The sequence below is a fragment of the Euphorbia lathyris genome, chromosome 6 (genome assembly GCF_963576675.1).
Source record: "Euphorbia lathyris chromosome 6, ddEupLath1.1, whole genome shotgun sequence".
NCBI lineage: Eukaryota > Viridiplantae > Streptophyta > Magnoliopsida > Malpighiales > Euphorbiaceae > Euphorbia > Euphorbia lathyris.
Genome location: NC_088915.1, coordinates 8,030,001 through 8,053,471, shown reverse-complemented (window position 1 = coordinate 8,053,471; position 23,471 = coordinate 8,030,001). Strand labels below are relative to the sequence as shown.

Genomic DNA, 23,471 nt, shown 5'->3' with positions numbered 1-23,471 from the left:
TTCATTGAACATTAGAAAACCCCCTCGAGCCTATTAACCAACTTTTTTGTTAATACCCTCTTAACATTTAACCCTTTTTCCTCTTGTTCAAATACCGACATAATCAAGTTGCACCCGAATTACCCGAAATAAGTCACGGCCTTAGCAAATGAGCACCATTAGTTCTCAAAATATTGTTTTTGTGCCTCTATCAAAATGAAGGATACAATAAAAATAAAAAGGCATTCTCAAGCTCCACCCGAGCAATTTTGAAGTATATCTTGTAAAATTCGCCAAGGCCAAAATAAGCAATGATGCGGTGCAATCACAAAACGGTATTTTTGAACTCGAGTTTCTTTAAAATAACCACTAAAGAAGCCACCCACATTACAACCCCCCTCCGGGTTCATTTTTAATATTGCCTAACCATATTTTAGGAGGAAAAACCCGGATAAAAATGCAAATTCAATATGATCTCGAGTAAGTGCAAAGAAGAGTGCTAAAACACCGACCCACCTAAAATTGAGCGTAAGAGCGAAATCCCTTGGTGAGGTACTATCGGGTTCTCAAAAGATAATCAACCCCCGTTAATATTGCCTACTAAATCTTGATCATGGAGGTTTCAAACAAGTTTTTGTACTCAATTGTTTGCGTAGGTACTTACCGAAACCTTCGTACAAAACCATAACTTTGAAATCACGCACTTGGCAAAACCAACCTTCGGTTTGTTTCTTAATTTTCTCAATCCTTTGTCTTTCGATTTCTTTTACTTGAGGACAAGTAAAACTTTAAAGTCCAAGGAGGTTTGATAGGGGTATTTTACCCCTATCTTTCAGCGTGATTTACGGGTTGATTTTGGATAAAATAAATAAGTTTAATTATAAAAATAAAGTGTTTTTGATAAAATAAATAAATAAAAATAAATCTCGTACTTTCAGTTTATTTTCCTCGTTTTTGATTAGTTTAGGAAATAAAAACGTCAAGCTAACTCGGCTCTCAAGTTTTGTATTTCAGGTACGAGAAAGGAGCAAAAATCCACTCCATACGCGGGGCGTATAATCCTCTACATGGGGCGTGAAACATGGTGTCGGTAATGATTGCCTTATCCGCAGAAGCCATGTGGAACTGACTCAGCATACGCGGGGTGTATGCCACTCTACGCGGGGTGTATGACACATGTCGGTAATAATTGGCCTAATCCTGTAAGTCAGATTGCATTGTCTCCCAGAGTCAACTCTCCATACGCGGGGCGTATCACCATATACGCGGGGCGTAAAAGGCAGTTCTTCAACGTAAAAAGATCAGAGACTCTTTTACGCGGGGCGTACTTCAGCTACGCACGGCGTAAAAGCACCAATTCAAGCTATAAAACTTCAGAGACTCAAACACGCGGGGCGTACAATCCTTTACGCAGGGCGTGCTTGAGACAACAAGACAACGAATTGGTCCACATGCAGGAGATTTCTGACGGAATGGGCATTTACGCGGGGCGTAGACCAATTTACGCGGGGCGTATCATGGGATTTCTGCACCAAATAATGTTGCTCCATACTTGTGCTTTGTGAAATTACAAACTTGCCCTTGCTTGATGTCTATAAATAAGAAGCTCTTGAACTTCATTTGACACCAAGAAATAATTTACACACTAGAGAGCAAACTATACTTATTTCGTTACTTGTTGTAGTATAGATTCAGTTTTTGTAGCTAAACTCTCCACCTCGAGAGCTTGTTCGGTTGTTCCGGTATTCCATCGAAGTTCCGCTCCACCATTCGTCACCAAGCTCGAGAGTTCCACCTCCACGACCTAGGAGACGGCTTTGAGTCCGGTTAGCTAGTTTCAAGGGCGGATTCTCCCCTTTTTACGTGCTAATTAGCTTGTACTCTTCCTATGTACTAGGCTTGGTTGTATCCCATTTATATACATTTCATATTTATAATTTCATGATTTATAATCTCTATTTCCCTTTACGTGTTAGTATTTGCTACTTGTTTTGATATTGATAATTGACTATTGTGTAGGAGAACGCGATTTCCGACGCCATTCGGGTTATCTTTAGGGAGTTATATAGGTGTTGCCCTACCGGAAGTGACAAACCGGAAACCGTAGGAATTGAAAAGCCACGGAACTTACGGGCCCTAGTTTCTAATTCCCCCGCATTAGACACGCCTTGACTAGGAATTACGTAGTCTAAGTATTTCACGGGTCGGTCCTACTATACTTAGTCGTCTTTGCAAGAGTAAATTATTACCCGTATACATTTAGAGTCATTATTCATCGCGGTTATAACTTATCAATATTCATCCCGCTTCATAGGGTTTTAGCTACACAAATCTGAGTCGCCAATAGTTAGGATAGTGTGTAGTTGTATCTTGCTTCACCCCAAAGTAATCACCGCTTAAATAACATACGAAACCGAGTCATCTAATACTTGTAATTATAAATCCCGTGGATTCGATACCCGGTCTTAACCGGATTATTACTTGATACGACGGGGTACACTTGCCCCTAAGTAGCCGTAGCATCTAGTAGAGTTAAGAACATTTAAAAGATCACATCCATATTCATAGCACATTCACCACAATACACATTTAATCGTCATTAGAAAACTCTACCTAGGCGCGCACGCTATCAATAGGTTTATGTAGAGTGCAACAGAAACGGTAAGAGATACAAAGATTTGCAGAAAAGGAAAGGGAGACCAGCTTCTTTTGTGTGCTTCCATTCTTCTCTACCTGCAAAATTACACTAAAATCCCTAATTTTTTTTAAAAATAAGCTTGTTACAGGTTTAGAGAGAGAAAGATACACGTTTAGCCCAGAAAAGGAAAGGGATAAGTAAATGGAAGAGATAGAGTAGGCATGTAATAATATAGTGTTTAAAGGGTAATTTAGTATTTTTAGGTTAATTAATCTATGTTGGTCCAAATTTTTTTTTGTAAAATGGGTTGACCGATCCTTTACCGGAAGATTACATTAAATTGTCCAGTCACCCTTAGTTGAAGTATATTTTTGAGACAAAATGTAATTTAGGTATCAAAGTGTGAATTGAGATATAATTTAAGTACCATTGGTGTAATTTACTCCTCGATTATTTAAAGCTTAGTACTTTAAAAATTATGATTTTTCATTCATCTAACCGAGCTTCATTTGGAGCAGTATTTACGTTGCCAAAGAGTTGCTTGAACAAAGCTGCAGGAAGAGAGTTAGAGATGATTCAAATATTCGCATCGGGCATTGATTCGTGGGTGTCGGATCAGCTTAACCATAAAACCACTAAAACCCTTATTTTAGGTCCCACACTTTTTAAAGCCTCAACATTTGTAATTGTAAATTTGTTACAAGAAAGATTAAATACACTCTGCAAAAAAGAAAAAAAAAAAAATAGACTAGCAATTTTATTTAGGAAAAAGTATAAAAATAAATTTTGTGGTTACACCTGTTTTCGATTGCATCTTTATGGTTTAAAAGTTTACAAAATGGTACCTTGAGGTTCATTCTGTTAGCAAACACATATCAAATTGACTAACGGTGTTAAAAGTCAAAGGAAAAAGAGTTAATTTGGTTATTATATTTTTTTTATAAATTAAATTCTCTTATTATCTAATTATCACAAACAAACCACAAAATAAAAAATAAAAACCAATTACACCATCTTCTCCATTTTTCTTTAATTTTTTTTTTATTTTTTTTCTTCTTTCTCTCTCCTCTTTATTAATTTCTTTCTAAAATCATTGAGTTTCACTCTCTTTAGGTATATTTCAATTATCTTAATAAGTTCATCCAAGCATCACGGTGAATAACATAATCTTTTGAGAATATAACATAACCTAACAAATGAGATTTCAAATGCAGGTTGAGATCTGCTGAATGATGCACATTTACTTTTTATTGATTCAACTCTGTTTCTTTTAATCAGACACTTGAAATATTACTCTCCTTTCCCACATCATATTGAATGATCTAGTTACTAGATTGATTCAAAGGGACTACACTCATTTTCGCGTTTGTGAGCATCCGTACCGGCATCCTTGGTTGCTGCACTGGCGTCGGAAAATTTACCAGATTGGAACGAAACGGGATATCAACGATTCCATAGTCGCGTGATTATCATCAGATGTGTTGTGTGCTAAGCTAATGACAGTTTGGGTAAGATCATGAAGAGTAGTTGTGTTTGCATCAGGAATTGATTTCAAAAATTGGGAGCAGTAGGTTAGGTCACTGGTTTTTGAGCAGATCTGATTCTGAACATTTTCTGATACCTTTTCACTGAACCTAGTAGAAGCAGATGAAGGGAGGAGTAACAAAAGAGAGATGACGAGTGTCAAAAGATGAGGTGAGAGAGCCATTTCTTTTTCTTGTTCTGCGTCTGTTACGATTTCGATGATGATGCTTATATATATATATATAGAGTAAATTACATCAATAGTACCTGAAACATACCTCGGTTCACACTTTCGTACCTGAATTACATTTCGTCCCAAAAATATACCTCAAATATGGATGATTGGATAATTATATGCATTTCTCCGATTTATGCCCGGTCAATGTCTGTTTGACCATTACTAACTTAAAAATGGGACCCACCATACACTACACTTACATAAAAATACAATAACACCCTTTGACTAAATAAATACTACTGTTCATCATCTTCTCTCTACCTACCATTGTTCATCATCTTCTCTCTACCACTGCATCCTCTCTCTCGTCTACTGATTCAATGAAGGAATTCATGGACTTATGAGAAAAACTGTTATTCCTTACCAACATCCTGTTATATATACAATTTGTTCATCATCTCTCCACCATTGTTCATCTTTTCCAGAATCCTTCTCTCTCTCTCGACAAAATCCTTCTCGCTCTCTACCATTAATCATCTTTCCCAGATTATAATTGGACGGCTCTCTCTCTCTCTTTCTACCACTATTCATATTTTCCAAAATCCTTCACTGTTCAACGGCTTCTCCATATTATAACTGGAACGACCTCGGTCGTTCTCAATTTTGTACTGAATTTTCCCCTTCTCTCTCCTCAGTTTCACCATCCTTCTCTTTCATTATCTCTCCTATTTTTCTCTTTAATGGATATGTGGAACACATGACAAAATTCACCAGCAGTGAATCACACAGAAAATCTGTTCTTCCCCCTTTCATTCCAAACACTGTATTGACAACCATTGCCATCTCTAATTTTGGGGAATTTTAATTCTAGAAGCTTCAGTACGTTCAAAAAAACCAATTGCATTCTAATAACCACCATTTATTAATTCGATTTGCAGCCGATAACAAAAGAATCTGAGATTGATTCTTGCCATTTATTGTGTAACATATATCATTCATTTATAATAAGCAGGTGTTCTTGCAATTGATTAAAAGTGGTTTTTTTTATGGATGGTTTGAACATAAGAGAAAGAAATAGAGAGGGACGAAAAAGAGAGAGTAAAATGGAAGGTTTTAATGGATGGTTTGAACATAGAGAAAGAAAAAGAGAGGGACGGGAAGAGAGAGTAAAACGGAAGGTATTTATTTTTATTTGAATCAAAGAAAAAGAGAAATAAAATGAAAGAGAGACCCATGGAGAGGGAGGGTCAAATTAGAGAGAAATGGATTCCAATTTTTAAGTGTTATGTTGGTCAAACAAGAGTTGACTGGTTATTTCCGGTCTTACGTAGTTAAATGTCCGGTCATCTATACTTGGAATATATTTTTAGGACGAAATGTAATTCAGGTACCAAAGTGTGAATTTGAGATATATTTCAGGTACCAATGATGTAATTTACCCTATATATATATGCAGAAATGTTGAGACTGACAGAAAATCCTTTGGAAATAAAAATGAGAAACTTGTTAAGATACTTCCAATATACTTAAAGGGAGTGAAAGTGAGTGAAACTCAATGATTTTAAAGAGAAATTAACAAAGAGGAAAGAAGGCGAGGAGAGAGAAAGAAGAAAAAATAATAAAAAATTAAAGAGAAATGGAGAAGATAGTGTAATTAATTTTTATTTTTTACTTTGTTTTTTTTGTGATAATAAGATAACAAAGAGAGTTAATTTATAAAATAAATAAATATAAGGATCAAATTAATTCTTTTCCTTTTGACTTTTAACATCGTTAGTCAATTTGGTATATGTTTGCTAACAGAATGAACCTCAAGGTACCATTCTACAAACTTTTAAACCACATGGATGTTGTTCGAAAACAGGTGTAACCACAATTTTTATTTTTGTACTTTTCTCTAAAATGTTACTCCATCCATTCCATTACATAGGTCATTCTAGCAATTTAGTTTTTTTTTTCCAAATATAAGTCATTCTAAGATTCCAAGAACTTTTAGTTTAGTTTTTTGGTTTAAATATTAAATTTTTTGTATTGGTACATGTGCTTTTTAATATTCCAATGTCTATTCCCCAACAGTGACATGAGAGAATTTTTTTTAATTAACTAATATATTTCTTAATTTGTGTAAAATAACCTAGAATGACTTATATAATGAAATGGAGTGAGTAATATTTTTTAATGTTGACATATAGTTAAATAGCAGACCCCAAATCATTTCGGGACTAAAGCTTTGTTGTTGTTGTTAACATATAGTCAAAATTGGTAAAATTCAGTAATTTACCCATTTTTTTCCTCTACTGCCGAAATTTGATTTCCAAGTGAATCATGGAAAAGTTGAACTTTACTTAAATTTTAAATTTCATAATAACAAAAGAATCCATCAAAGAAATATCAAATTTAACCATAACATTTAAAAAAAAAAACGCAGTTTTAGTTTTAACATTTAAAATAGTTTAACGTTTCCAAACAATATCAATTTTAATCCTCTGTTATAAAAGAATTATAAAAAGATCAGTTTAACTATTATTCATACCTTCCAAATATCAAATATTCAACAAATTAATATTTAAGGCCACACAAATGGAACCTCTTCTCTATGAAGAAAATAGAACATTATTTAGCAACTTATTAACTTTTTTCTCTCACACAAAAAACGAGCTTATACGAAAAAAATTAGTGACAATACAACAAAAAATATATATAAATATTAAAAAAAATATAACACTCATTTTGCTGTCCAAACTAAAGTTTCAAAGTTAATTAGAACCTTAAACTATCAAAATTATCAATCAGGTCCCTAAACTAAGTAAAAATCATCAATTGAGTCCTCATTGAAAATCATTCGATTGAACAGTTTTAGACAACCAAACACATTTTGAACCAACACATAGATCATTAGTCCATGTCAAATAATCACAGTTTCTGATTTTAGGATAGGATGGTGACTCAATGATTTCTGCCTAGTTTAGAGACCTAATTGACAATTTTAATAGTTTAAGGTTCTAATTGATTTTAAAATTTTAATTTAAAGGGTTAACTAAGCGTTGTGCTGTTAAATACGTTATACCTTAAAAAAATGTTTTATCTTGAACATGAATGATAGTTTCACCGAAACTAATCAAAGATCCAACTCAAATCAACCACTTTTACATTGAAACTATAGATTGAAATGCAAAAGCAGGCACAAAACTCCATCCTTGTATTCCTTTTATTTAGCCTTGAATAAATGGTTAACACCAACATCCATAGCTATTAAATTACAGCGCTATTAACATTATGACCTCTAAACTTTACTTTGTAACATAAGAGTCCTTGAACTTTACATTATACTAACATCAAATTCCAAATCAAAGAAAACCCGTAAAAAGAAGTTCCAGGTCGTCATTTATGTAATTTTTTGAACGAGTTTTCTTTGATTTGGGCTTTAATGTTAGTATAATGTAAAATTCAAGAATTTTTATGTCACGAAATGAAGTTCAGGAGTCATAATGTTAGTAGCGCTACAGTTGAGGGGCCATGGTTGTATTTTATCTCGATTTTGTGAGGTTCAAAATGAGAAAAATTCAGTGAGGAGATGGTGAAGACACACCAGTGGAATTAGCATATGGTGTCCAAGCATAGACCAGTAAGCCAAGAACAAGGACTATGGTTCCAGCAACAAAGCCAGTTGGAAGGGATGATGCAGCTCCTAGATATGGTAGTTGCAAGGTGAAAATGTATACTGATATTGGCACTGTCAAGAGAAAATATACATTAATTCAGTTGGATTAAATGCACGGTAGGTCACTAGACTTACATGGTTGTCTCAAAATGTCACTCAACTTCAATTTGTCCGAATAAAATCACTCAACTTTGAGTTTTGTCTCAAGTAGGTCACTCCGCCGACTTCAGTGGTTAAAATACATCGAAATAATGATATTGGTCATACGTTAACATGAGCCAACTTAGATATCTGACCGAAACGAAACGTGACAGCCACGTGTCGGTTAACTTTATGAAAAAAAAAACTAATTTTGTTTTTTTTTTCTCATAAAAATAAGCCAAGTGGCGCATACGTGTGTCGTTTCGGTCAGAGACTTCAGTTGACTCATGCTGACGTGTCACCTATGTCATCATAAGTTGAGTGAACATTTTAAGACAACCGTGTAAGTTCAGTGACTAATGATGCATTTAACCCTAATTTAGTTGGGTTTACATTTCGAGAACTACAACTCTCAAAAAAGATTGAAGCAGCTTATTACAGCAAAAACAAGAAAGAAAGTTATCTGAAATTGAATAGATATGCTATAAATCTTAAATTCTTAATGAGAAAGCATCACTGTTTAACTTTGGTTTCACCAATGGACTTTTTATCCAGAAACCAGCAAACACATTCGCCGGAAATACTATGTGGATGAAAGGTCATCAATATGTTCATTAGTGCTGTAAATGAGCCGAGCCTCTTATGAGCGGCTCGACGTTCGGCTCGATTTATAAACAAGCCGCAGTTTAGTACGATTTTGAGGCTCGATTCGTAAACTAGCCGAACTCTCGACTCAGTTATAGGTCCGTGAACAAACTCATTAGCAAGCTCGATTATAATGTTCATGAACATCCTCGTGAGCAAACTCGATTCAATTGTTTTTTAAGAATCATATTTCTATAAAAGGGTAAATGTAAAACTATGTAGTTTTATGCGAAACTTTAGTTTTCTAGATTTCAAAACTACGTAGCTTATGAACATAATTATAGGCTGTTCACAAGCAAAATTCATGTATATAATTAGCGAGTTGCTCGCGAACAAAGCTCGTGAACAAATACATGAGCAGCTCACGATCAGAGACTGAACTCGAACAGGAGCTTGAGCTCGAACTAAACTCGAGCTCGTCCATTTTATGTCGAGCGGAGCATAAGAAGGCCAAAGGCCGGCTTAGCTCGAGTCGATTGCAGCCCTAATAATCATGACATGTCATCTACATGATATCTCTGGCGAAAGTGTTTGCTGGTTTCTGGATAAAAGGACCATGGGTAAGACTAAAGTTAAATGACAATGGCTTTCTTTCGCGTTAATAAATTGATATACTACCTACAAATGAACTAAAGGCAACAATTGATATTCTTCCCATCCCTCTAATGAAATTTTGTATATGTAATTAATAGGCTTAATTACTGGCTACTTGCTATGAAGATAAAAAGTTGGCATACCTGAAATTGTGGAAGCAAGTGACGATACAACTGCAGACGAGATCTTAAGTAGATTCAGCAATGAGATGTTAAAGCCCATGTTAACAAGAACAAACAGCAAGGGTAGCAAGGGAGCACCGTCACATCCTGTGGCCAGCCATATTGATTTAAAAAGAAATACACTGAAACTGTAACAAATTGTATTTCTGCGTGATTCTATTGATTGACAAACTGTCTATTTATACAGAGTACAGTTATAGTTGTATTCAATGACTAGTGTAGAGATTGGCCTAGATATCAGGAACTAACAGAAAGATACAAGGTTATCTATAATATATTCTCTAATACACCCCCGTAGTTGAAAGGTTCGGAGGCCGAACATTGAGACTAGTTCGGAAATCTTCGAAGAGCGGTGATGGCAACCCTTTGGTGAAGATGTCGGCTATCTGATACCGAGAGGGGACGTGTAGAACACGGACTTCACCCTTAGCTACCCGTTCGCGAACGAAGTGGATGTCCATCTCAACATGTTTGGTGCGATGGTGTTGTACTGGATTGCCACTGAGATATACAGCACTCACATTGTCACAATAGACCAAAGTGGATTTTACAATTGGACACCCTAATTCAAGAAGTAAATTGCGGATCCAGCAGGTCTCAGATACAACATTTGCAACTCCACGGTACTCAGCTTCAGCGCTGGACCTTGACAGTGTGGGCTGTCGTTTGGCGGACCAAGAAATGAGACTGTCTCCGAGGAAGACACAGTAACCAGAAGTTGATCGGCGGGTATCTGGACAGCCTGCCCAATCAGCATCGGTGTACGAAGTGAGTTGAGGAGGGGATGATGCTAGCAGTGTAAGACCCATATCAAGTGTACCATGAACATACCGTAGGATGCGCTTAAGAGCGGCCATGTGTGATGTTTTGGGATCGTGCATGAACAAGCAAACCTGTTGTACTGCATAAGAGATGTCTGGTCTAGTCAGGGTCAGGTACTGAAGCGCTCCAGCTAGTTTCCTGTATTCAGTAGGGTCATGGTAGGCGGATCCAGATGAGATGCTGAGCTTTTGTTTGGTATCCACTGGAGTGTTAGCCGCGTTACAGGAGCTGAGGCCGGCTTTCTCAATAATTTCGGATGCATATTTCTTTTGAGAGAGGAATAGTGAACCTGGGGATCGAGTGACTGAAATTCCCAAGAAATAATGTAGCGGACCCAAGTCTTTCATTGCAAATTCAGAGTTCAACTGAGACAGGATAGATGTCTGAACCATATCGGAAGAAGTAACCAGAACAATGTCGTCTACATATAGAAGAATGTAAGCAGTATCTGTACCTTGTCTATATACGAACAAGGAGTTGTCTGAAATGCTGTTGACAAATCCCAGTTTGATGACAAAATTGGCGAAACGCTGAAACCAGGCTCGAGGAGCCTGCTTAAGACCATAGAGAGATTTACGAAGTAAACAGACATGATCAGGATAGAGAGAGTCCCGGAAGCCCAATGGCTGATGCATATATACAGTTTCAGTGAGGTCGCCATGAAGGAAAGCATTCTTGACATCCAATTGTCGAAGATTCCAATTTTTGGAAAGTGCTATACTGAGAACAGCTCTGATTGTTGCTGGTTTCACCACAGGGCTAAATGTTTCACCACAATCAACCCCAGCTAACTGTCCGGATCCATTTCCAACCAATCGAGCTTTGTATCGCTCAAAGGAGCCATCTGCATGTGTTTTGTGCCTGAAAATCCACCAACTACGAATAATATTAGCATTTTTGGGACGGGGTATGAGTACCCACGTCTTATTTTGAATTAAAGCCTCAAATTCATCAGTCATGGCCTGTGACCAATTTGGATCACTTAATGCAAGGGATGGTGATTTAGGAACTGGAGATATGGCTGTTTTTTTGGAGGCGGAGAGGTTAAGCATACGACGTGGTTTACGGATACCATTTTGGGCTCGTGTGGTCATGGTGTGGCTGGTGGGATTTAATTGGTGGGGTGTTGCTGTATCACGTCGAGTAATGGATGCAAGGGGGGATGTCGAAGTTGGAGATTCGGAGTTAGACATGGACGAGGAGGGAGACGCGGTGGAGGAGAGTGACGGAAGGGACGATCCTGTTTTGGAGGGCGATGGTGACGACGACTCGGATTGAGAGGACGACGGGGAGGAAGACATGGGACACGACTGGACTGACTGAGATTGACGATTTGGACTGTAAGAGACGGACGACGAGACCGGGATAGGTGACAGGGAGATCGGCGATAGGCCTGGAGTTAGGCAATCGTCGACGACGGAAGGTGTCAGGACAGGAGACGCGCAAGTGTTTGACTGTGAGCAGAAAGGGAATTTTGATTCGTCAAAGACGACGTGTCGAGAAATGATTAATTTGTTTTTAGATAGGTCGAAGCACTTGTATCCTCGGTGATTAGATGGATAACCAAGAAAGACACAAGGGAATGAGCGAGCCTCTAGTTTGTGACGCGACACAGAGGGGATTAGGGGAAAACATAGACACCCAAAAATACGTAAGTGAGAGTAATTCGGTTCCCGTTGGTAAAGAATCTTAGTGGGAGATTCGTATCCTAATATTTTATGAGGATATATATTGAGAAGGTATGTTGCTAATTCAAGGGCGTGATGCCAAAGTTTAAAGGGGACGGAGGCGTGGTTCATGACGGTTCGAATGAGATTGTTGACTGTGCGAATTGTACGTTCAGATTTCCCATTTTGGGGAGAGGTGTATGGGCATGAGAATCGAAATTGCATGCCGTGTGTGAGACAGAATTGACGAAAAGAGTTATTATTAAATTCTCCCCCGTTATCGCACTGAAAAACCTTAATGTCGCGTTCAAATTGTGTGCGAATAAAGGAACGGAAGGTAAGAAAAACATTGTAAACTTGTGATTTATGTGCTAATGGGAACGTCCAAAGAAAATTAGTGTAATTATCCAAGAACAACACATAGTAACGATGACCACTAGAACTCATGACCGGAGATGTCCATATATCACTATGAATTAAATCAAAAGGCATCCACGCAGAATTGTTGGAGGACTGAAATGGTAATTTTACTTGTTTTCCATTGATGCATGAGGAACAAACAGAATTATCCATAACTTTATTACATGAGATAGAATTTTTATTGAGCAAGGCATTCAAAACAGGAAGCCCTGGATGTCCTAATCTACTATGCCAAACATTGGCAGACAAAACAGTAAAAACGGAAGGAGAAGACGGTGACGAGTGATGACTAGACGCGACTGGATATAGGTCCCCGGTACTGTTACATCTCATGATATGATTGCCCGTCTGTAAATCCTTCACAGAAAAACCGAAAGGGTCAAATTCGACAGAAACTTGGTTATCTTTAGTGAATTGACGAACAGAGATAAGATTTTTGATAAGTTTAGGAGCATGCAAGACATTATTTAAATGCAAAGGTTGAGTTTTAGTTTCTAGGATTGCATTACCAGATCCACAAATAGGTACACAGTGACCATTACCAACAATAATGTTTTCATTGAGGCTAGAATTAAAATAAGAAGTGAGTGTACCTTGTTGAGCTGTCATGTGAGAGGTGGCGCCGGTGTCCATATGCCACTGATCCGAAGGTGGTGCAATAGACATGGTATGCATGGCTTCTGCGATGTCAGTAGGAGTGTAGGACGGAGTGATCATACTGAGATGTGCTGGTGGTGTATTTGGGCGGGGACCCAGAATGCCTAATTGATATTGTGGTCGACCTGAAGGGGACTGAGTTGGCCAATTGTTTGTCGGATAAGGGCAAGGAGGTGCCGCCCACGGTTGTTGTGGAGCCAAAGGGAGTGAATAACCCCATGGGAGGTTGTATGGTGTCCGATAGGAGGGGGAGCCGGAGTAGCGCGGACCACCGCGATTGTAACCTCTGCCGCGATAATGGTGTCGGCTGCCGTGTCGTCCCCCGCGGTTTTGGTGATGAGGGCGAGGGAGTGCTGGGCGCGCGGGTGGAAAGTAGGCTGGTGAATTTGCGGATTCGGCACTGGTGGCGGTTAGAGCAACAGGATCGGACGGTGGTGTGGTCTTACGGGAGCGGGCTGTTTCTTCTAATATGAGCATAGAGGGAGCCTTTTGGAAGGAGGGAAGGGGGTCCCCGTGTCTGATCTGAGTCCCAACAGTATCGTAAGCATCAGTCAAACCAGAAATAAGTTGTAAGACTATTTGATCGTTGGTGACAGGGCAATCCACATTAGACAATTGATCAGATAGGGATTTGAGTTGTTGGCAATAGGAGGAGATGTCAGACAAACTGTCGAGCTTGAGCTTGGAGAATTCTTGTTGAAGAAACAGAGCCCGAGAGTGTTTGTTGTCAGAAAAAATTTCCTGTAATTGAGTCCAGGCCCTGGCTGCCGTGGAATCGGCTACAATTATGGTATTCAAGAGGTCAAGAGAGATTGTACTGTATATCCATTGTAGAACAACAGCGTCAATACGGGTCCAAAGGTCGGGGTTCGATTGTTGGAGGGTTGGGGTGTTGGGAGGAGGCAAGATGTGATCAAGAACCTGAAAAGCCGTAGCGTGAAGTTTGAATAGGGCAGCCCATGTGGGATATTGGCCTTTCTCAATGTCTAGGGTTATTTTTATGAATGTAGATATGTTTGAGACGTTGAGAGCAGGATGGGTGGTAATGACGGTGTCTGTGTTTGTGGTGTTTGAGGTGGCGGTTTTGGAAGTGGCGGTAGCGGAATTGGTGGAATTGGTCGACATTCTGGTTGTGAGGGAGGGAGGTCGAACAGAATCGGGAATTTAGGGAGGTGAGGATGAGGATGCGATCAACCAGAGGTGGTGATCGGGGAGGCGCTGCGACTGCCGGACAGAATAGGATAGGTTGCGGCGGCGGCGGCGGCCGAGAGGTGGGGAAGAGAATATTTAGGGTTTTAGGTATTTTGCTCTGATACCATGTAACAAATTGTATTTCTGCGTGATTCTATTGATTGACAAACTGTCTATTTATACAGAGTACAGTTATAGTTGTATTCAATGACTAGTGTAGAGATTGGCCTAGATATCAGGAACTAACAGAAAGATACAAGGTTATCTATAATATATTCTCTAATATGTAACAAATTGTATTTCTGCGTGATTCTATTGATTGACAAACTGTCTATTTATACAGAGTACAGTTATAGTTGTATTCAATGACTAGTGTAGAGATTGGCCTAGATATCAGGAACTAACAGAAAGATACAAGGTTATCTATAATATATTCTCTAATAGAAACGTATATAGTGTTTTTCAATCTCATTTTACACCTTTCTGAGCCAAAATTTTCTCATGAGAGAGATTTGGAGGGGCCATCTTTGCACCCCCAATCTGCCGGAGACAGGGGGGCAGAACCACGCCATGTAGGGATGGTTCTGGGGCCAGGAGGCGGGTCCCCCCTGTCTCTTCCCCTGCTTATATAGTCTACTAGAGCCACATAACAAGATCCTGAAACATGATAAAATTACAGTACAGCTAACAATGCCACTGCTGACGCATTACTAAGGGGTAATGTCGAAAGTCGAAACTTGCGTACAAAACCACAGCCTACGAACAAGAAGAACATTTATGTCTTACAAAACCACAATAGTATTTGAAGTACAGAATTTTATTAGATTTTAGAATTTGATTACAGCATACAGCTAAGTTTAATCTTTTTACTACCCCCATTCTCGATATCAGTATATTGCACACACCATCTCTCTTTAATCTACCTTAACAATTATCTTGTATTTACATGAACACTAGATTTAACATCCGTTAGCATGAACAGCTCACATGAGACTCTACTACATCACTGATTTCTAGTAGCGGCATAGTTATTAAAGGTGTGCCTTTGGCGCATGGCGCAGGCCTTAGCACCATGACACCCCCATGGCGCACCTGGTGTGCCAAGGGGCAGTTGCCAAAGGTGCACCAAGGCGTGCCTTGGTGACATAGGGGCAGTTTTATGGTTTTCTTGACAGTTACGTATCTTGAACAAGTGTTCTAAAGGGTCCCACATGATGGAGAAAAAAATAAATATTAAAAAGGAACAGAGAGATTATACGTTTGAATTAATTAGTTTGAATTAATTAGAGAAGAGAGAGAGAAGAGGAAGCGACAAAGTCTTTATCATAAGAGGAAGAAGTTTAGTAGAACAAAACACAGAAAACGAATTCAAACAGAAACAAAGCAGCAAAGGGGAATTCGAATTCAACATGAGTGATGAATTTGGAGAGTTTTGATCAGGAATAGAACTTAGGATTTAGTATTCAACTTTAGCTTTCTGACATGGGGTTTGTTTTGCATTTTAAAATTTATTTATACTTAAGAATATTGTCATGATTTAGTATTCATTGCATTTTTATGTTAGTTTTATAGTTTTATAATTTTTCTTTTTGTAAGTGTGCCTTGTTCGTGCACCATGGACCAAGGCTCCAGGACCCCTAATGCCTTAGTGCGCCATGCGCCTTTAATAACTATGAGCAGCGGTACAGAGTACAAATTGTTCAAGCATATAAGTATAGCAAATACATGGATGTACAATTGGTTAATTACAGTGTTTGCAACACTCTGACCCTATTACAATAACTGAGAGATCCTAGCCCTTCTAGTGCATATTAGCAAAGCAATATAATATTGCAGACTAACTGATAAAAACAATGATTCACCAACAATGGCAGTAATATTTTCGGGCGTACAGCATAACATCAATTCATTATAATTCTCTCCCAAATATTTAATAGGGTAATAGGATTTAATTCATTTGAATGTCCATGGAAATATGTATTGTTATAATTGAATATTGAAATTCATATTACCATATAGCTCAATTGCACTTGACTTGATGATACTTAAGGAAAAGTAGAAATATAAACTCAGAAAACAGCACGAAATCTAATAACTCGCAGCTTATCTGTATTTGGATATCGTGACTTACCACTCGATAAACTACCAATGTTCAGAAAGCAAACTGCCCCATCTTTAAGATAGCTTGGAAGCTGACTAAATGGTATGCCCCATAATTTTGACAAAAAAGGAAGAAGTAGGCATACAAACAATGCCTGGACGAAGTACGCATAAAATAAGTATTTAGGCATGCACTCATCTGTAAGAAAAAGCCATGATAAAGAAAATAAAAATAAAAGCAAACTTTAAACCTTTAATTCACTGCAGTTCACCTACTTGGAAAGCCGAGCCATAGGAGTTGACAACAAATAGATCTACAGAGCCTCCCTGCAATACATAAGAGGCAATCATCTTAAACTTGCATTCCAACATAGTGATATAAGATTTTTGTCAGGGAACACAGCTATGGCATCAAAATCAATTTTCTCACCAAAAAGTAAAGCGTTCTCAAATACAAGGAATAATCAGTATTGTCTACCAAGATAATTAGAAATTAATTCCACTAACAGGACAAAATGTGTAGTTTGGCAGCATCTGAAGATAATTTCTAAAGCAATTAGCAGGGATTCAGCTTTCCAATATAGCGATACAAGATTTTCTTGGGGAACACATAGAGGCATCAAAACCCATTTTCTTAACAAGTAGAAGCTTTCTTAAATAAAAAAGAAGAATGAATAATCAGTATCCTGTACTACTAAAATTAGAAACTGAACATTTTCTCCAATCTTGGAATATACCTTTAACCGCTTAGCAGCATTCAGAAAAATAACTTCCTGCAAATAACAAAAATATCCAGTCATGAACAACATTGCAATCAGAAATATTTTAAGCACCAAGGTGTTCAGAATGCTAACCTTGAGCACTGTGTCAGCGGCTTGCAATAGAAAAGAGAATATCATCAAAAGATTCCAAAATAGACCAGCTTCCTTCAATGAATGACCAGCACTAGATCCACTACACAAGTAGACAGCCTTAATACCATAAGCAAAAGGGAAATAACTTTGCATCTTGTTTGTACAAAAACCCAGGTTTTTAGTAACTGTCAGAGTTGAAACCAGCTGTCACTATTAAAATACATGAAAGAAAATCTAACTTTGTATTATGTATTCACAGAAGTGAGAATAACTCTTAGCAAAGTCAAGTAATCAATGTTACCAATTGAAATTTTGCTCATTTACCAAGTTTATCAAAGTCCCTTGTTCTAAGGGTTTCACCTTCTAAGTTCTTTCTACCACAAACAAAACTAGTGATTGAATAATTAGGAGAGCAGCAAGTGAAAAGTTACATGGGTAACAACAGCATATGATCATACTTGAAGAACCATATTGAACCACTAACATGGTCAAGTTCTTTAGAAAACAGAACGTCAAACGACCAAATTCTCATCTTTAACAAATTATTTTTATTTCATAAAGTTGTACTTGAATCTTTCAAGTGTGCATCAGTGTTGGTCATCTTACTCAAAAAGGCCAAAACAAAAAGTAACTTAATTACCAGAAAAGCCAAACCTTAAGTGCAAGTTGTAACCAACTTAGACGCTTTTTCTTTTCATATTATACTTTAAACTTTCACATTAAACATCAATTATTAACTTGCCAACAGAAAGATGTAAAATAGAGCATCAAGTTCAAATGGGAATAACATTAAAGAATGAAAATATGAGTCACAAGTATAATTTTGCAATGTATAACATTAGATATAGATTCGATATGGACTAAGATGGAGCATAGTATAAGGGAAGTAGCAAAGGAAGTTCTAGGGGAATCTAAAGGTAGCATGCCACCGGGTAAGGACACATCTTGGTGGACAGAAGAAGTACGACAAACAGTAAAGAGTAAATGAGAATCCTATAAAATATTGGGGAAATGTAGGAGTGATGAGAACTACGAAAAATACAAAGAGGCTAAAAGGGAAGTAAAGAAGGTCATACGAGATGTTAGAGCAAAGGTGAATCGGGATCTGTATACAAGATTGGATACGAAAGAAGGGGAAAGAGACATATATAGAATTGCTCGGATGAGAGATAGGAAGACGCGAGATCTCGGAAAAGTTAAATGTGTGAAGGATGTGGACTAGAAAGTCCTAGTTGGAGATAAGGATATCAAGGAACGATGGAGGTCCTATTTTGATAACTTATTTAATGGAGATCGCAGCCAAGATGTTGGAGATATAAGTATCCCTCACGATATGATAAATCATGAATGCCTGCGGAGAATTCAAAAGGGTGAATTCAAAATGGCATTAAATAAGATGAGGTTGAAGAAAACAGTAGGACCTGATGGCATCCCTATTGAGATTTGGAGATGTTTGGGAGAAAGAGAAATCGAATGGTTGACGACGTTCTTCAACAAAATTTGGAGAAACAATAAGATGCCATCAGAATGGAGGAAAAGTATCTTAATCCTTTTGTATAAGAACAAAGGCGATGTCCAAGATTGTGCCAATTATCGAGGAATCAAATTAATGAGTCACACTATGAAACTTTGGGAGCGAGTGATCGAACAAAGGCTAAGGAGGACGGTGAAGATCTCAGAAAACCAGTTTGGCTTTATGCCGGGAAGATCAACTATGGAAGCCATCCATCTAATGAGACAATTAATGGAGCACTATCGAAAGAAGAAGAAAGACTTGCATATGGTTTTCATTGACTTGGAGAAAGCATATGATAAGGTACCAAGGGAAGTACTTTGGTGGGCCTTGATAAGGAAAGGCATTTCGCGGAAATATATTGACATCATAAAGGACATGTATGAGGGAGCATGCACGAGTGTACGTACTAGTGTTGGGAAGACTGAAGAGTTCCCTATTACGATTGGAGTGCATCAAGGTTCCGCACTAAGCCCATTTCTTTTTGTCATCGTTATGGATGAACTAACAAGTTCACTTCAAGATGGTATACCATGGTGCATGTTGTTTGCAGATGATATTGTGTTGGTTAATGAGACGAAAGAAGGAGTGGAGAGGAAGTTGCGGTATTTAGGATCTATTATCCAAACGGATGGAGAAGTAGATGGAGATGTTGCTCATAGGATTAAATCTAGTTGGTCGAAGTGGAAGAGTGCTACGGGTTTCCTTTGTGACCCCGACATGCCTAATAGATTGAAGGGAAAATTCTACCGTACGGCAATCAGACCAGCATTGTTATATGGTGCGGAGTGTTGGGCAGTGAAACACTGTCACATCCATAAGATGTCGGTGGCGGAGATGCGTATGCTGAGATGGATGTGTGGTCATACGAGAAAGGATCGGGTGAGTAATGAAATAATTAGGACAAAAGTAGGGGTTACATCTATTGAGAATAAAATGAGAGAAAACCGACTAAGGTGGTTTGGCCATGTGAGACGTAGAGCGCTTGATGCGCCGGTTAGGAGGACCGAAGAGTGGCAAAGGGATGTAGTGATGAGGGGTAGGGGAAGACCTAAGCAAACTTGGAGGAGGGTGATCGAGAGTGATATGAGTTTACTGGGAATTGAGGAAAATATGGTAGTGGATAGGACGGAGTGGAGGGAGCGAATTTGTGTCGCTGACACGACTTGATTTCACGGCTTTATATGATGGTTCATGTTAGCCGAATCATTTCGGGACTAAGGCTTTGATGTTGTTGTTGTATAACAATTACTCTTTGTAATATGTACCATAGTGTTTCTCATGAACCTTCTTTTGTATTTTCTTAGGTCGCATACATCTTAACCCAAGAACATATAATATTGTGTCTATGACAACAAGTAAAACTAACTCACCTTGCCACGGTTATTATCACGCCAATTGCAACAAGGAAGCACCCAAATAACTGATTGACTTTATATCTCCTCCCAAGGAAAATAATTGACAGGAGAATCTGCCATACAAGAAAGGTCTACAGAAGAAGAAACAAACCAAATTAATTGTCCAATACTGACATTTGAGCACTAAAAAGAATAACAGCCAAGAAGTTTTGAGCTTTTTTAGGATAAAGATGTTGGGGGCTATAACCGAGAATGAATCTAAGCAGTAATCAAGAACAAGAATAACAATCAACAAAATATAACAATCACATTGACATAAGGATTTATGTAGTTTGTTATTAGGATGGCTTAACCATCTAGGGTTTACAGTTACAAGAAAAGTATTTATAGAGCAAGAGAATGCAGGGCCAAAATTCCCACTTGAGACCCTGTGGAGGCATTGTGCCCTCAGACTCCCGCCAGCGACATGCTCAATAATTCAACAAGGCAATGATCAAGCTCCACATACTCAACAAAAGACATGGCTTAAAAGTTCAACATTATTATTATTGTTGTTGATGTTGATGTTGTTGTTGCTGCTGCTATGGTCGTCAAAATATTGACAGGCAAAGATGAGGATATTCAAATGGATGAGTGGGCATATACAAATGAATAAGATGGGCAATGAGTGTGCGAGAAAAGTTAGCACCCATTGAAGATAAAACAAGGGAAGGACGTTTGAGGTAATTTGGACATGTTCAATAAAATCTATGGTGCTCCCATGTGGAAATATAAAAAAAGGGCGGCCCGGTCGCATTACGCGTCCCCGCTGAGCGAGGGTCCGGGGAGGGGTCCCACCACAAGGGTGTATTGGGGGCAAGCCTTCCCTTGCCAATTTAATTGGCAAGAGGCCGCTCCTAAGACTCGAACCCGTGACCTCTGATCACACGGCAACAACGTTTTACCGTTGCGCCAAGGCTCGCCCTCTTCCCATGTGGAAATATGAGAGAAGAAAATTCAATATAATTAAGAAAGATAGAGGAAGACCAAGTTTAATGTGGATGGAAGTTATTGAAAATGACTTTTGATTATAAGATCTTTCAGAGGATCTAAGGATGAACATGAAAGCTTGGTTGTTGTTGTATTAAAGAAGGTTGTCAGATGGTATCAAGCCAGTGTAAGAGATAAGACATAATTTCTTGCTGTGTGTATAATTATTACTATTTTCAATCCTAAAAATTATCTTTTCTTCAACCAATCCATTTTTGGCATAAAAATTAACGTGCAAAAGGGGGATTAAAGAAAAGAAGATGAAGAAGAAGGACAAATTTCAACATGAGGTACTAACAGATAGTTTGCATTAGTTCTTATTTCTTGATATGTTCATTTTGTTTCTCTCTTCATATAACATAATCAGTAGATCAGGTTGGCTCATTTCAATCTTCCTAATACCAGCCTACTCATACTAACTCAAAAACCGTACTCTAAGAGAGTCAATAACCTGTTGTTGACTAAAGGATTCCTTGACACTTGAGCCAGGGTGATTAAATTAGTTGGCACAGTTAATACATTCATATTCCTTCTAAATTTGGCAAGTGACCAATTTTCTGAGTTTAGACAACTATTGTGAGGGATAACAAAACTAAAATGGTCAAGGAGCAAGGACCTAGGAAAGCATAATTATCGTCTATTTCATACCTGAGACAAAACCGGAATTGATGCTCCAGAAAGAATTGCTGATTCAAGGGACAACAATAGATCGAGTGAGAGAGGGAGAGATTTTAGCATCGTTAATATACAAGGCATAATCACAATGATGTCTTACATTAACCCATCTAAAAGAAATTATAGCAGTCACATGAACATTTCTCTTGCACCTAAAAAATTGTTAATTGGTTTAAATTCACAAGTAAATTAAGAATGACCTTCAGAAATCGTAAAGAAAACCCAAATAAAATCCCTAAATCTAGTAAACATTTATATTTTGCAATCTGATTATAATTTTTGTAGTGCAAAGGATCAGAAATATAAAAGCAGTGAAAATGGACTGGTAAAGAAGCAAGATTCTGTAAAAGAATGAAATGCCTGTCAATAATTCAAACCAATTAAAATCTTCGTACAAGATGATCTTATCAAGTGCAGAAATGAAGTATCCTAAATTTCCAAGTTATATAATAGTATAGCAGCTTAAACAAAAATATGTCACCCGTGTTTTGATGAAACACTGGACATTAACAACTCTAAATTCTACCTATAAAAAAGAAATGTAAATGAATAGAGAATATGAGACTTGTATTACCTGCAGCTGCCATTCCTGCAGCAGCTCCAAGAGCCTCCAAAAGTCCAACAAGAGCAAATGGAGCTTTGGGCATAGCAAGCATCTCATCCGTAACAATTCCAGCATGGTAACGGATATACAATATTGTGAAGTAAACAAGAACATATCTGAATCAATGCGTAACAAACATAAACATAAAACATTAAGGACCATGTAAATTCATTATAGTTATACAGGTATAATGTTTAATCATCCTTATAGTAGACAATCTAATTGCACATATACGAACTAAGACAATCATATTTAAGAATTGCAAGAAATTAAAAGGGAATGCAAAACACAGAACAGTATTCGATTATTAGCATAACAAATTGCACAAGTAACCAAAAATATCAAATTGTCAATAAAAATATCCACTTTGATTATCAAAATATTAAGAAGAAAAACAATTGATTAACAGTTTTCACAATCAATTAACTGTGCATCTCTATGGGTCCAAGACATGAAAATCTAAAATTGTCTGCCAAACACAGCCTTGTTTCTAGTTTCTATAATAAATAAATGTGATTCCTTATTATAGAGTATTAATTTCCAAAGCCTATATCTGGAAAATTATTGATGACTTACTGAAACAATTATCTCCAATGTTCAAGTACCATCATTATTAGGCTTGGGGTGTTATGGAACCGATTGAACTAAAAGCTCCACAGGAGCATCCCGCCATGTGTTTTTAATTCCACAAATTAGTGAGGTTGCCGGGACTCAAACCCTAGACCGTTTGGAGCTCAAGCTGTTAGTTAAGGTCCAATAGTATATCTTATATTAATCTCCAGACAGGACATATGTCGTATTGTAAAGATTTGTATGACCACATCCTTGAAAGAAAAAAAGTATAAATATAAAATGAAGGTATCAGGGTGATTTTTGAGAATTAAGAGGTATTTCTGTAATTTAGTCAAATATGATGTGAACTGCAAAAGCTATGCGGGGACCACAAAACATAAGCAAAAGGGCACCACCAACTTGTCCTGGACCACAAGTGTGATAATATCGAGGCTGGAAGAAACTGCTGGTTAGGGGTGTTCATCGG

General features: G+C 37.8%; 2 protein-coding genes across 2 annotated transcripts in view; both read right to left on the bottom strand.

Moving 5' to 3' along the window:
- Positions 1 to 2,511: 2,511 nt before the first annotated feature.
- LOC136232475 (protein CLT1, chloroplastic) overlaps positions 2,512 to 23,471 on the bottom strand; it is a 29,597-nt gene continuing 8,637 nt past the window's right edge. The window contains exons 2-11 of the mRNA XM_066021657.1: positions 22,403 to 22,548; positions 21,802 to 21,839; positions 20,140 to 20,255; positions 17,254 to 17,353; positions 17,137 to 17,172; positions 16,676 to 16,726; positions 16,431 to 16,554; positions 9,504 to 9,629; positions 7,909 to 8,052; positions 2,512 to 2,712 (exon numbers count right to left, since the gene is read on the bottom strand). Of these exons, the coding sequence (XP_065877729.1) occupies positions 2,618 to 2,712; positions 7,909 to 8,052; positions 9,504 to 9,629; positions 16,431 to 16,554; positions 16,676 to 16,726; positions 17,137 to 17,172; positions 17,254 to 17,353; positions 20,140 to 20,255; positions 21,802 to 21,839; positions 22,403 to 22,548 (976 nt within the window). The 3' untranslated portion in view covers positions 2,512 to 2,617. The remainder of the gene's footprint in view (positions 2,713 to 7,908; positions 8,053 to 9,503; positions 9,630 to 16,430; positions 16,555 to 16,675; positions 16,727 to 17,136; positions 17,173 to 17,253; positions 17,354 to 20,139; positions 20,256 to 21,801; positions 21,840 to 22,402; positions 22,549 to 23,471) is intronic.
- LOC136232476 (uncharacterized) lies at positions 12,708 to 16,422 on the bottom strand. The gene is made up of 2 exons (XM_066021658.1): positions 13,045 to 16,422; positions 12,708 to 12,808 (listed from the first exon to the last, which is right to left on the bottom strand). The coding sequence occupies exons 1-2, from the start codon at positions 14,231 to 14,233 to the stop codon at positions 12,774 to 12,776; spliced, it is 1,224 nt and encodes a 407-aa protein (XP_065877730.1). The 5' UTR covers positions 14,234 to 16,422; the 3' UTR covers positions 12,708 to 12,773.

Excerpts from the sequence above, each read along its gene's own strand:
- LOC136232476 (XM_066021658.1), bottom strand. The coding sequence starts at position 14,233 with ATGTCGACCAATTCCACCAATTCCGCTACCGCCACTTCCAAAACCGCC. Across the intron at positions 12,809-13,044 it reads TCACATGACAGCTCAACAAG|GATTTACAGACGGGCAATCA; the intron begins GTACACTCACTT and ends TTTTCTGTGAAG.